Source organism: Mustela putorius, unplaced genomic scaffold (genome assembly GCF_011764305.1).
Source record: "Mustela putorius furo isolate JIRA1106 unplaced genomic scaffold, ASM1176430v1.1 tig00000127_pilon_pilon_pilon, whole genome shotgun sequence".
NCBI classification, from domain to species: Eukaryota; Metazoa; Chordata; class Mammalia; order Carnivora; family Mustelidae; genus Mustela; species Mustela putorius.
In genome coordinates, this window is record NW_025421288.1 from 4,085,699 (window position 1) to 4,097,580 (window position 11,882).

Below are 11,882 nucleotides of genomic sequence, written 5' to 3' on the forward strand. Positions count from 1 at the left end.
CGGACCCAGGCGAAACTGACGCAACTCCGCGGCTCCTTACGCTCGGGCAAGATGGCCACCGAGACGACTGCCTAGAGAGGCTGCCTGAGGCCAGCCCGCTCGGGCTCGGCGGCCGGCACTGATTGCAGCACCATAGAGTCACGGCGAGAAAGAAGGTCACCGTGGGCGGACTGGAAGGCTTCCTGTGGCAAACACCTGAGAACGCACGCGACGTGGCCGCTCCACGTGTCTGAGTTCCGACGTGGAGCCACCGTGAGGGCGCCTGGAAGCTCTGCTTCGCTAGCTGGTCCTCACTTATTTGTTATGTCCCCTTCCTGGACGTAAATTCCTCCCAATCCCCCACAACAAAAGCTTCGTCCACACTCCACACCTTTCCTGCACCCCTCCCCCCCCGGGCTCGGGTTTCCATTGCCCCGCGCCGCAAGGAGGCTGGTCAATCCTGATTCCATTATCTCAATTCGTGCAGACCCTTGACTCACAGGTGATTAAGGGCTGGGCCAGAAGCGGCCTCCCCTCAGCTTGGCTAATGGAGTGGAATTGTGAGAGTGACTTCCTAATCAGATCAGCTCTCATTTCTAGCCTCTCAGGTGGCCCATCCCGGCAGAGAACTGTGAAAACCAATGCCCATCCAACCGGGAACAGAACAGGATGTACCTGGAGGCTGGCTTCCCGGCTGGCCGGCAGGGCCCTGCCCCGTCACAGCAGTATGGTACCACCACCCCCCGAAAATGGGGTGATACAACAGGGCTAGAGAGAAGGCATTAGGACATGGTTTCCAAAGTCAGTTCCCTTTATTAAATGTTTTTTCACAGACCAGAAATACAAAATAAAAGTAGAAATAGGCCCCCGTTAGGAGCTATAGGCCTGACCTCACATGACCCCTGCTGCAGCAACTTGAACAGGAGAAGCAGCAGCCCTAAGGTGGAGAGAACAGGCCCAGGATTCCACCCTGCACCGCACTGTCCCACCCAATCTCTGCCCGAATGATAAAGAGCCACCCTTGGGAAGCAGAGGAGGACATCTCCCCTGCTGCCTCAGCGAAGTGCATTCCACCAGGAGAGCCTGTCAAGATGGCACAAAACCCGAGGACTACATTTCATAGGAGAAACTGGTACCAAATATGGGTGGGGAGACCGCAGGTGTCACAGAGCAAGCCCAAGGAGAAAGAATTTTCCTCCTCTCTACTCATCAGATCCTGATGCCGAGTCTTCTGAGCTGGGGGGGGTACTGGCCAGCTCCTCTTCTTCAGAGTCCTGAAAATCAAAGGTCTCTTAAGGGCCCTCCCAGGGAACCACTTTTCAGTGGTGAAGGACCCCTAATCCCATACCCACGCACCCCAAATACAGCACTGGCCTTCAGCACCTCCCATGTGCACCCTTCTATTCCACCTTGTTACTCTTACAGACCTACCAACCACAACCCGACCCTAGATATGCACCCCTCTGCCTCAGGTACCCCTCAGCCCCAAACCTGCCACACCTCACTCCGCCTTCTCTTCTTTTTGCTCTTGTTCTCTCCGGAAGAGCTCTCATCACTGGACACAAACTCCTTGCTCTTGAAGCTCTCACTTAGCTGCCTTGATGAGGACTTGGATGATGAGCCCCTTGAGGGTGTTGATTTCTTTTCCACCTTCACCTTTACCTTCTTCTTCTTCTTTGACTTGTCCCTAAAGCAGCAAGAGGGAAAAGGGCCTGGACCTTCAAGTTCACCACCAAAATCAATCCACCCCTAACTTTAACAGGGCTTCTCTGACTCCCAGCCACACTGCCCATCTCACTATAAATGCAAACCACCAGCCGGGTAAGCCCCAAGTGCCCCAAGGGAGAGCCTCCTAAGTAAATAACCAGAAAAATCAGAGACCAGAGCTTGAAGCGGTCTCACGTGCATAACTTATTTGACATTCCCTTGCTTCATCTCTAAAGTTTCATGTGAATTATGAATTTTTTGTTAATTCCATCATAATTTTGTGTTAATTCCTCCACACCTTCAAATAAAACTAACTCTCCAGGAAAAGGGCCCCATTTATCCAGTGACCTCAGGAATTCTCTAGCACATTACCCATACTTGGGCAACTGCCTACCCAGACTTGAGAAGCACTGCCCGACAGCAGTCAGAGGCATCTATTATCTTTAACATGCCAATTCTCAACCCACATAAATTGATGCCGAAAAGCACTTACTGGGCTATTTTGTTCCCAACACTCACCTCTTAGAAGACTCACCCCGGCCCCCTTCATATTCTTTCATGGCTTTTTCATATTCCCTCCTGGCATCCTCAGCCTTCCGATCCCACTCCTGTCACACACACACACACATATCCACGAAAAAAAGAGAAGAATGAGCCCTCTTCCTGATGCAGGCAACACCTAGACAGAGAAGGTGTACCGATGGCCCGTCCCTGCCCCCCCTATCGGTTACTCAGTTGCCACCCCTCATCTCTGCTGCCATTCACCTCTTTCTTCTCTTTAGACATTCCCTTCCAGATCTCGCCTGCCTTCTTGGAAAGATCCGTGATACTGATGCCAGGATGGTCTGACTTGATCTTCTCTCGGCTGGCATTGAGCCACAGCATGTAGGCAGACATCGGCCTCTTGGGGGCATTGGGGTCTTTGCCCTTCTTCACCTACATAAAAATCCAAATGCCTTGAGCCATCTATTTCTCAGACATCCACCCTCTCCAAAACAAATTATTTAGATCACCTGCTGAGGGGAAAAAGAAAAAAAAATGAGAGGACTGAAGAGGCATAAAGCTAGACTGAGAGCTCCCAAGGCCAGGAACCCTGTCTCCTCCCCCGGCACCCACTGCCTCACTCACTAGGGACCCCTTGCCTCAGGCTCCTGGGACAGAAGCTGGTCTCCTAATTCAGATCTCCCAGAAGCTAATTAGTCCAAAGGCCAGAGAGAAAAATTTCCAAGATACTCCTCAAGGTCATATTCACTGGCTACACAAAGCAGCCCCAGAAGGACCACCTGACAGGCCCTACTGGTGGTAGACAGGAAAAGGTAAAGGGAATGGTTCCCCACCACCCTTCCATTCTGAGTGTGCACCTCCACAGGCTTCTTGCGGCTTTTTCGGTCCTTGGCCATCTTGGCCTTTTTAAGCTGCTTCCGTTTCTTTTCATCCCGGTCACTGTCACCCTCATTACTAGAGGAGCTAGCTGAGGCGTTGCTGTCAAACCTGCCAAGGAGAGGGGGCTTAGACCCAGGAAGGAGAGCACCCATGGCCACAGGACAGGAGGGAAACAAGTCTAAAGCTACCTGCCCCAAAAAGGGGAGGTGGGACCACAGGACAGCCTCCTGGCCACTGGTCCCCATCCTGCTTCCTCCTCACAGCTAAAGTGGCTTCAGCTGTCCCCTCCCCACACCTAGCCCCTTCTCCACACCCAGCTGTGGCATCAGTCAGCCAATAGAAGACAAAATAACGAGTGGGCTTCAGCTGCTCTCTTTGCTCATGGGCTGACCCACGCCATCCCCATACTCTTGGGGACAGGCACTTGGGTCTTATCTTGCCTAGAACACGACCCAAGTTCTCTTCACCACTTCCTTTGAGTTAGCTGTCTTAATCCACCCCAGAGTCTTTTTTGATAAAGAGATAATTACTATAGAAAAGGGAAGGGTGAAAAAAAAAAAGAAAAGAAAAGGGAAGGGTGGCCTGGGTGGCTCAGTGGGGTAAGCCTCTGCCTTCGGCTCAGGTCATGATCCCAGGGTACTGAGATCAAGCCCCGCATTGGGCTTTCTGCTTGGCAGGGAGCCTGATTCCCCCCTCTCTCTCTGCCTGCCTCTCTGCCTATTGTGAGCTATCTGTCAAATAAATAAATAAAATCATCAAAAAAAGGAAGGAGGAGACGTTTTAAAGATAAATAATATAATAAAATCTAGGGGCACCTAACTAGCAATTGGAAGAGCATTCAGCTCTTGACCTCAGGATTGTGAGTTCAAGACCCCTTGGGTATAGATATTACTTTAAAATATATATATATATATATATGTATGTATGTATATATATATATATACATACATATAAAACGGGAAACCGACCTCAGTCCAAGTCCGTCCATACCCATATAATTAAGTTCTATCAGATAGGCATGGAACTCCTCAGAAGACAGACAGACCTACATTACACCTGTATGGTGCTAGATGATTTTTAAGGGATTTTTGCAAACATCTGCTCACTGACCTTCATAAGTATGGGGCAACCAGAACTAGCAAACTCCTCTATACATATGCTAAACCTATATATATATGTATATGTACGTATATATACCATGTATCTACATATATAGCTCTACATATCTATTTGGGGTTGAGAGAGGTAAGTTGGGTTTTTTGGCTGCCCAAAATTCATTTCCAATTCTTCTGGATAAAGAAAGAAATTCTTCCTAATTTTCTGTGGGAACCACCTTGCCCCCACTCAGCAGGGGCTCAGTCCACCCCCAGAATTTAAGGGTGGGTACATGCCTAGTTCTAGCACATCAGCACACATCCTGGTAACTCAGGAAGGGGCAGTGACCATGCTGTTCACTGCTGCCCTGAGAGAAGAGGCACTTCTGGGTGTTAAACCAATAGCATTAAGCCTGCCCAGAGCTTCTGAGGGTCATGTGACACTGCATGGGCCAAACTTACCTAAAAATAAAAAAATCAGAGGAAGTAAAACAGAATCCCCACAACTTTTGAGCATCTGGATCCAGGTACCTGAAGCCCACTACATCCCTGGACTCTCCAGTTAGGTGAACTTACAAAACTCCCTTTTATGCTAAAGTCAGTTTGAGTCACGTTTCTGACTTGGCCATTAGGAACCTTGATCAATACAGCAGGGGGGGACCACCTGAGGTCCTAGGTGAGGACACAGAGACTCAACAACTCACCCCAAAAATCACAGCAAGGAAGTGGGCAGGTGCTAGCTCTTATTCCTATTTTCTCCCCACTTGTTTTTTTGGTTTTACTATGTGCCTTACACTTGCAAAGCCCTTGACAACTTCCGAAGTATTTCCGGTAATACCTCAGAAGAGGTCGCTCTTCCACCCTGGGTCACTAGCTAACATTAAGACATGAGAAATGTTCAGACGTCTTCTGGCCCCTTAAGCTTATAGGCCTCCACCTCACCCCTGTGAGTGGAACCAAAACTCACTCCTCTGCCACGTCTTCCTCCTCTTCACCTGGATTGAATGACTCATCTGAAAAAGAACAGGATGCATCAGCTTTGCCCAAGAGACCCTGCCCCCCTCCCCAGATGCCCAGCTCTGGCCCCAGGCAAGAGCTTAACCGCCCTCGTGCCCCAGCACTGCTGAGGCGAGCCCACCGGTTTCTTCTCCTGAGTCATCGCTGCTGTCGTTGGCATTCTCTTCCCGGATCTTGCCCTCTTCCTTCATCCGCTCCAAGTAAGCATCGTGCTGGTCCTCATCAGAGTCGGCGTAATCATCGTAGCTTGGGTTCATGCCCTAGCCAGGGATGAGATGCGAGTGAGGGCCAAGTCACCCTGGCGCCAGAACCCTGCACACTCAAAAGCACCCCCCAACCCATGCCTGTGAGTAGGATCAGCTCCCAGAAGACCCGGCATGGTCCACACACAGCGCCGTGCAGGGCCTATGCCCAAGAACCTCCTGCCAACCGGGTTAGTCCAAGCCCCTCCCTCTCCCAGCCCCACTGGGGGCTCCTGAGGCAGCGAGACTGATCTAAGGTCATGCTGAGGAAACCTGCACCGGGAAGGGGGGAGGGTCACACGCACCTCTTTTTTCTATAAGGGTAAGAAGAAAAGACAGAGTGAAAAAGAAGGCAGAAGAATCCCCACTCCCTCCACACCCCCGACAGATCAGAGGAGGCTCATTCTTCCCTCACACACAGGTACCTCTTTGAGTCCTCGGTTTTTGATGTTGAGTTTTTTGGCATTGACAAAATCAAACAGCTTCCCATACTCCTCCCTGTGAGGCAAGATGCACCAGGTTACTAGACAGGCGGGGCCCATGCCCAGGGTGGGCTTCACGCTATCCTAATACCCACAGGCCGGGACAGGTTTTGGGGTCGGGAGGTGCTGACCACGTTACCCAAGCTAACAGCTTGGAGAGCCCCCGGAGGACTGTGGTAAAGAAGGGTCAGACACTAGTCGCAAAAGGAACATGCAGAGTCTCAAGCGTCTGGGAAAGAAAAGGTGGGGAGGGTGTGTATGCATCCACCAGATACGCCCAGAGCAGGGGGGAGACGTTCCCCTGGGAACATTTACACCTCTGTGCTAGTCTGAATTTTGTACTTCACAGCGTTGTCGTGAGGATGAAGTGGGAAGACGTTTGAAGACTTTTGGCCCACAGTGAGCACTCAATAAACATTAGCTGCTGTTTTCTCAGGCACAGAGCTCATTCCAGGAAAGGGAGAGATAGCATTTCCATCATGGGGGGAGTGAAGAAGGGCTAACTGAACACATTATATGGGAAACAATTTAAATACAGAAAGCAAGCCAGGGAGAGGCTTTCAAAGGCTGACCACTCCAAGAAGGACCAAATCCCAGGGAAGCGAAAGAAAACTTCTGCTCAAGGCCTGAAATACTGGGGAAGAGTCACAGGCTCAGAAAGGCCCCCATGCCATGCCCGGCTTCCCCGTAGAGGCTCGGTCCAGACCAGGATTCCCAGGAAGCGACTGGCGGAAGCTCTCACCTCTCAATGCTACTGAAGGTATACTGGGTGCCCTGCTTGGTCTCAATTTCAAAGTCAAAGGAACGCGTGGTGGTGGTACCACGGGCAAAGTTGACAAAGGAGATCTCATCAAAGCGGATGTGCACAGGTGGCTTGTGGACGTAGATGAAGCCCCGCTCCAGGGGGTAAAGCAGTCCCGAGCTCGCCTTGTAGGAGCAGGTGATGCACTGGGCTCCTGAGTGCCTGGTGGGGGCGGCGGGGAGCCCAGTCAGTGTCTCCCCAGGAGCAGGAGGCACGGAGCCAACAGCACATCTCCCAGCAGGGACACACATGTGCTCAGGCCCTGAGGGTAAAACCCACTACGCTGCTCTGATGGAGACCACGGACACCAACCAGACCCCGAGGAGATCGTGTTCCCGGCCCAGGAGGGGCTTACCAAGAAGACCCAGCATGGCGCCCGCCTCGCCACCCCCCCCGCCCCCTGGTCAGGCCAGAACGCCAGGCCGGCACTCTCACCCTTGGAAGTTGCCTGGCACTGTGATCTTGCGGTTGACCAGCGCTTTCATGACCCGGCTGACCATCTCGTACAGGGATCCTGACATGTTCTTAGTGAGCCGGCCCTCAAAGCGCTTCTCTACCTCTTCCCTACAAAGAGAGGAAGGCGAGGTCACCAGTGCTGCTGCCTTCTAATGGCATACCAGTCTCCTGCCTAGACAGTGGGAGAACATGAACTCAAGGACATACTCACTCATTCATGTTGAGAGTCAACGAGATGTCCTCATCCTTGGAGAAGAGGAGGATCAGGAAGTGGTAACGGGTTTGGCCCTGCTTGATGGGGGGATCTAGACTGATCTGGTAAGGAAGAGCCGACAAGGTTCCACAGCGGTCAGGGTTCCACAAGAATTGCTCATTAACCAAACACCGGCAAGACCGATCTATTGGGCAAACACCAGGACAAGATCCAGCCCCCATGGTTTCTGCTTACCACAAAGAACATCTGGCGCTGGTCTTTGTGGGGCAGCAGAAAGAGACGCAGCACCGTGGTATAGGGGATCTTGTAGTCGAAGGTCTTGCCGTGAAGGTGCAGAAAGGTGGGGTAGATCCGAATGTCGTAACGGCCTCGGGGAGTCAGACACTGTAGCTCCCGGAAGATGCAGATGGCGTCTCCAGTAGCCTGGATCACATCCGCCTTAGACAGCACATTCTGGGCAAAGGCCTGCAAAAGTACAAGCTGGTGATCAGGTAGCAGGGGATCCTGCTTCCAGGCGAGCCAGGGCCTGCTCAGCACCATCTGCTCTCAAGGAGACCAAGGGAGGCCTCACCTCAACTGGGTCCACACCATCCTCCTGAGTGGGCGGCACATAGAAGCGCACCTCCATGAGGGACACCTCTGCATCATCGTTCTGGTGGAATTCCAGTGTCACCTCGTTCTTGCCGGTGGTACACTGGGACACATTGCTGAGGGGTATCTCAAAGACAGGCTGGTCACCAATGTCAAAGGAAAGCAGCTGCCCTGAGAGGAAAGGGCTTATCAACCACAAGCTCCTCCCCTCATAATTTATGTCTGCATAAACAACAGTCCTGCCAGACTGTCCATCCCAGGGACAGAGCGCTGGACTATTTGGCCTCACTATACCCTCAAGACCAGGTACAGTGCCTCTTACACTATTGGTCCTCAATAAATTTATGATGAATTACAAACTGATAGGTAGTAGAAATAGTAGCAGAAAAAGAGCAAAACAAGGTAAAGGCTGCAACCCGGCATCCTACCTTCTTCTCCAAACCTCAGTCTTCCCCAGACTCACCACCAAACTTCACTGTCCCCCAGTTCCAGCCCTTCACACAGAGGTCCTTCTCCATCAACTCAAGGCGATAGTGAGTTTTGAAGAAATCCGAGAGTTTCTCAAATTCCTGTGGGCAGAGAGGAGACAGAAGTCCCTACAAATCCTTGTGGCCTTAACACAAACATTCTGGGATTCTCTCTGAGAAACTGCCCTCAATCTACCTTCTATCAGAAACCCAGCTGTTGAAAGAAGCTATGGCCCCAGGGGATGGATCTCAGAGTAGGGGAGGCATAAAGTATGGTCATCTCCTGGTCATGGGTCTCCCCATGCTCTCTGACTTTATACAGGCAGCGCTTTAATGAAAGGGAAAGTAACATGCAGTAAAGCATTTAACTCAAACAGTTCAAAACAGAAAAACAAACCTCAAACTAAAGCACTAAGATTCTGAATCTGGACAAAGGCAATGAGCAGAAACCACCCCAAAATTCACAATGGTAGGAAACCTTCTGGAGTCAAAGCACAAGACACCCAAGGCTGAACACTGCTTACAATGGCCATAATGGCCCTGCTCTGAGGGGCCAAAACTAGCCATTACATGCTTATCAAAAAAGCCCCAACTCTTTCTAGAATACGACACCAGGTGGCACAGTAAAAGGAGGTTTATGGCCACAGGACACCTCACCGATTCTCGGAAGCCGTCATACTTGTAGACATGGCCATTCTTTGTAAGCAGTTTAAGTCCGTGGCCCAGGGCGACACGGCGCCAGATGCCTTCAGTCAACTCGCCGGCCTGGATATTGTCCACTTTGCCCGTCTTACTATTCTTGAAAATGATACCCTGGCGGCTCAACCTCAGCCGGCCATCGTTCTGTTGGGAAAACAGGCCCAGATGCAAGGTTACAATACACACTGTGTCCAGGGCACAACGCCTACAACTGGGCTGGCCAGACCCTGATGCAGGACCAACAGATGCAGGGGGGAGGGTGAGGAAGAAGAGACAAGCTACCAGGAAATCTGGATCCTAAAACCAAACCCGGGCATCCAAAACCCCTGCAGGTCCTAGTCTGCCCTTGGGACAGAGCCCCATGAAGAGTCCCTTTCAAACTGCAATCCTAGAATGCCTATACAGATGCTTTTTGAGTTACCATGGCTCAACTTAGAATTTTTCAATTCTATGAAGGTGTGAAAATGATACACATTTAACAGAAACCATAATTTGAGTTTTGAATCTGTTATCTTTTCCCAAGCTAGCAACAGGTGGCACAATCGTCCCCTGATGCTGGGCGGTGGCACAGAGCCACAAGCTCCGAGCCGGCCACACAATCACCAGGGCTGATCACCAGAGTCAACAACCAATACGCATACCACCCTTCTCTACCCGTTCTGTTTCACTGTTTCAGGACACTATTTAACAAATTACATGAGATGTTCAAACTTTGTTATAAAGTAGACTTTGTGTTTGATGGTGTTGCCCAACTGTACACCGATGAAAACATTCTGAACCTGTTTAAGGCTAAGCTAACCTACGATGCTCATCGGGTTAGATGTTTTAAATACGTTTTCGATTTAAACAGTATTTTCAATTCACGATGAGTTTTTGGTGATGTAACCCCGCTGGAGGGGCAGGAAGATCTGTATGCACTGCCCTTTGTTGGGGGAAACACCAACTACACATTACCCTCCCGCTCCTTTTCTAAAATAGCAACATCATCAAAGCAAGCTCTTCCTAATGGGCGAATGGTCCACTCCGCCTTCCCTCTCTCAGCCTTTACTAAAAGCCCAGGTCCTTCTTACCATGGAGCCTTTCACCTCCTGATAGACGTCGTTGAACTCCAGCGTTTCCGCCATACTGATCTGCCCCTGTTGACCTCGATTGGGAGCAGGGCCCCAACTCCTGGGTGGGTGTGCGGGCACTCAGCACGTTGGGAATCTGAATTTAAGAGGGGGCTAGACAAACAGAGAGAACATCTCACTCGGCCCACGGATGGAGCCAGGGGGCAAGCCCTGGCGGAGCCTGGGATGTCTCAGAATCTCCTCTGCCTGGGAACCTACAGCGGGCCCCGCAGACCTCAAGAAGTCAGGCCCAGCAGGGGCTGGAGAACCCGGCTTGGAGGAGCGCTTACAGCGAGACCCGACACCGGCTCGGGGCGCTCCACCGGGCGCCATGGCAACGGGCAGCAGAACCCCGGGGCCTGACCCTCAGCCGCGCCCCGACCCAGCTCCGAGTGCAAGGCTTCCCTCCCAGCACTCCCACCGCGCCGCGGCCCTGGACCCGCGGCTCCCCCGCCCCCTAAAATGGGTTCGCCCGCTGCCCGTGGATTCGAACGCGGAACGGTCCATCTTGAGGATCCCGCGGGGGGAGCAGGGCCCGCGCCCTCTCGGGGCACAGGGCCGGCGACCACCCACCTCCTCAAGCTGCAGCCTCGCGACGGCCCAGGTGCGGGCGGTGGGCGCGCTGGGGGACGCGGGAGGGGGGGCGGGGACAAGGGGGATGGGGGGGGACGCTGGGGAAGCTTTTCCCGCGTGCGCGGCCCCGCGTCCCGCCACCGGAAGCCGTGCACGGACCACAGAGACGGTGAGCCGGCTAGAGAGACACGAGCCCGGCCCGCCTACGAGGCGGCCTCCTAGAGCGTCAACCGCTCAGGAGGACCTGAGGGAAGCCGTGCTGTGATTCAACTCGCCCCGCGTGGCACCTGAGGAGAAGATGGGAGGGTGGAGGGCTGCTTCAACAATTACCCCTCTCCAGTGGAGGACTAGGTTCTGGAGAGAAGTGCTGTAGTTCTCTCTTGTCGGGCTTCCCCCGGACGCGTGCGCGTGTCTCTCCCAGGCCGCCCTGCACCGGGGTGGCCCCTGTGGGGTTAGTAGAGAGGAGTCTGTGGGAACGAGAAGACCAACATCGCGCGCTGCGGAGAGACACGAGCCGCCCGCACGCGGGGTGCCGGCGTCCCGGTGACTGCCCTAGTCGCCGCGGCGCCCAGACACTTCACTTCGGAAACCAACCGCGGGGTCGGGGAGGCCTGGAGGAAACTGGCGGATGGCGGGGTCAGGTTCCCGCGCTCCAGGCGGTGCCCTCCGAGCCCGCCCGCATTCGAAACCTGGAGGCCCGCCCAGGAGAGGTGTTTGAGGGTGTCCGCCCCAACCTGCCTTTGCAGATGGGAAAACAGGCCCAGAGAGGATGTGCCCAGGGCCCCAAGTCTCCTTGCCGCCTGCCCTCCCCCAGTTCTCCTCTGTCCTAACCACGGCGATCCGCATCCAGAACGATGGATGGTACCTGTCCTGCGTGAAGACATTAGAACCGAACTTTTTTTTTTTTTAAGAGTTTATTTCTTTATATGACAGAGAACACAAGCAGGGGGAGCAGCAGGCAGAGGCAGGGGGAGACGCAGGCTTCCCACAGAGCGGAGAGCCCCGGGCGGGGCTCCAGCCCAGGACTCTGCAGGTCACGACCCCAGCCAAAGGCAGATTCTTTTTTT

The 11,882-nt window shown here is 53.0% G+C and overlaps 1 protein-coding gene across 2 annotated transcripts; it reads right to left on the minus strand.

The window, feature by feature from the left end:
* Positions 1 to 772: 772 nt before the first annotated feature.
* Positions 773 to 10,966, minus strand: SSRP1 (structure specific recognition protein 1). 2 transcript variants are annotated; one of them, XM_004777574.3, is made up of 17 exons: positions 10,816 to 10,966; positions 10,204 to 10,356; positions 9,092 to 9,277; positions 8,431 to 8,536; positions 7,948 to 8,138; positions 7,611 to 7,841; positions 7,374 to 7,477; positions 7,142 to 7,270; positions 6,647 to 6,868; positions 5,848 to 5,920; positions 5,302 to 5,440; positions 5,131 to 5,176; positions 3,048 to 3,177; positions 2,452 to 2,622; positions 2,206 to 2,294; positions 1,480 to 1,666; positions 773 to 1,253 (listed from the first exon to the last, which is right to left on the minus strand). In XM_004777574.3, the coding sequence occupies exons 2-17, from the start codon at positions 10,255 to 10,257 to the stop codon at positions 1,182 to 1,184; spliced, it is 2,130 nt and encodes a 709-aa protein (XP_004777631.2). In that variant the 5' UTR covers positions 10,258 to 10,356; positions 10,816 to 10,966; the 3' UTR covers positions 773 to 1,181. The 2 variants fall into 2 exon arrangements, with proteins under 2 accessions (XP_004777631.2, XP_004777632.2); XM_004777575.3 differs by having other exon boundaries at positions 10,204 to 10,339; positions 10,816 to 10,960.
* Positions 10,967 to 11,882: the final 916 nt, after the last annotated feature.

What these genes read in the sequence shown, in the direction of transcription:
- SSRP1 (XM_004777574.3), bottom strand. Translation starts at nt 10,257, where the DNA reads ATGGCGGAAACGCTGGAGTTCAACGACGTCTATCAGGAGGTGAAAGGC. An exon ending in AGCGCCAGATGTTCTTTGTG is followed by an intron (nt 7,478 to 7,610) that starts GTAAGCAGAAAC and finishes CTTCCTTACCAG; the next exon opens with ATCAGTCTAGATCCCCCCAT. An exon ending in ACCTTCAGTAGCATTGAGAG is followed by an intron (nt 5,921 to 6,646) that starts GTGAGAGCTTCC and finishes CTTGCCTCACAG; the next exon opens with GGAGGAGTATGGGAAGCTGT.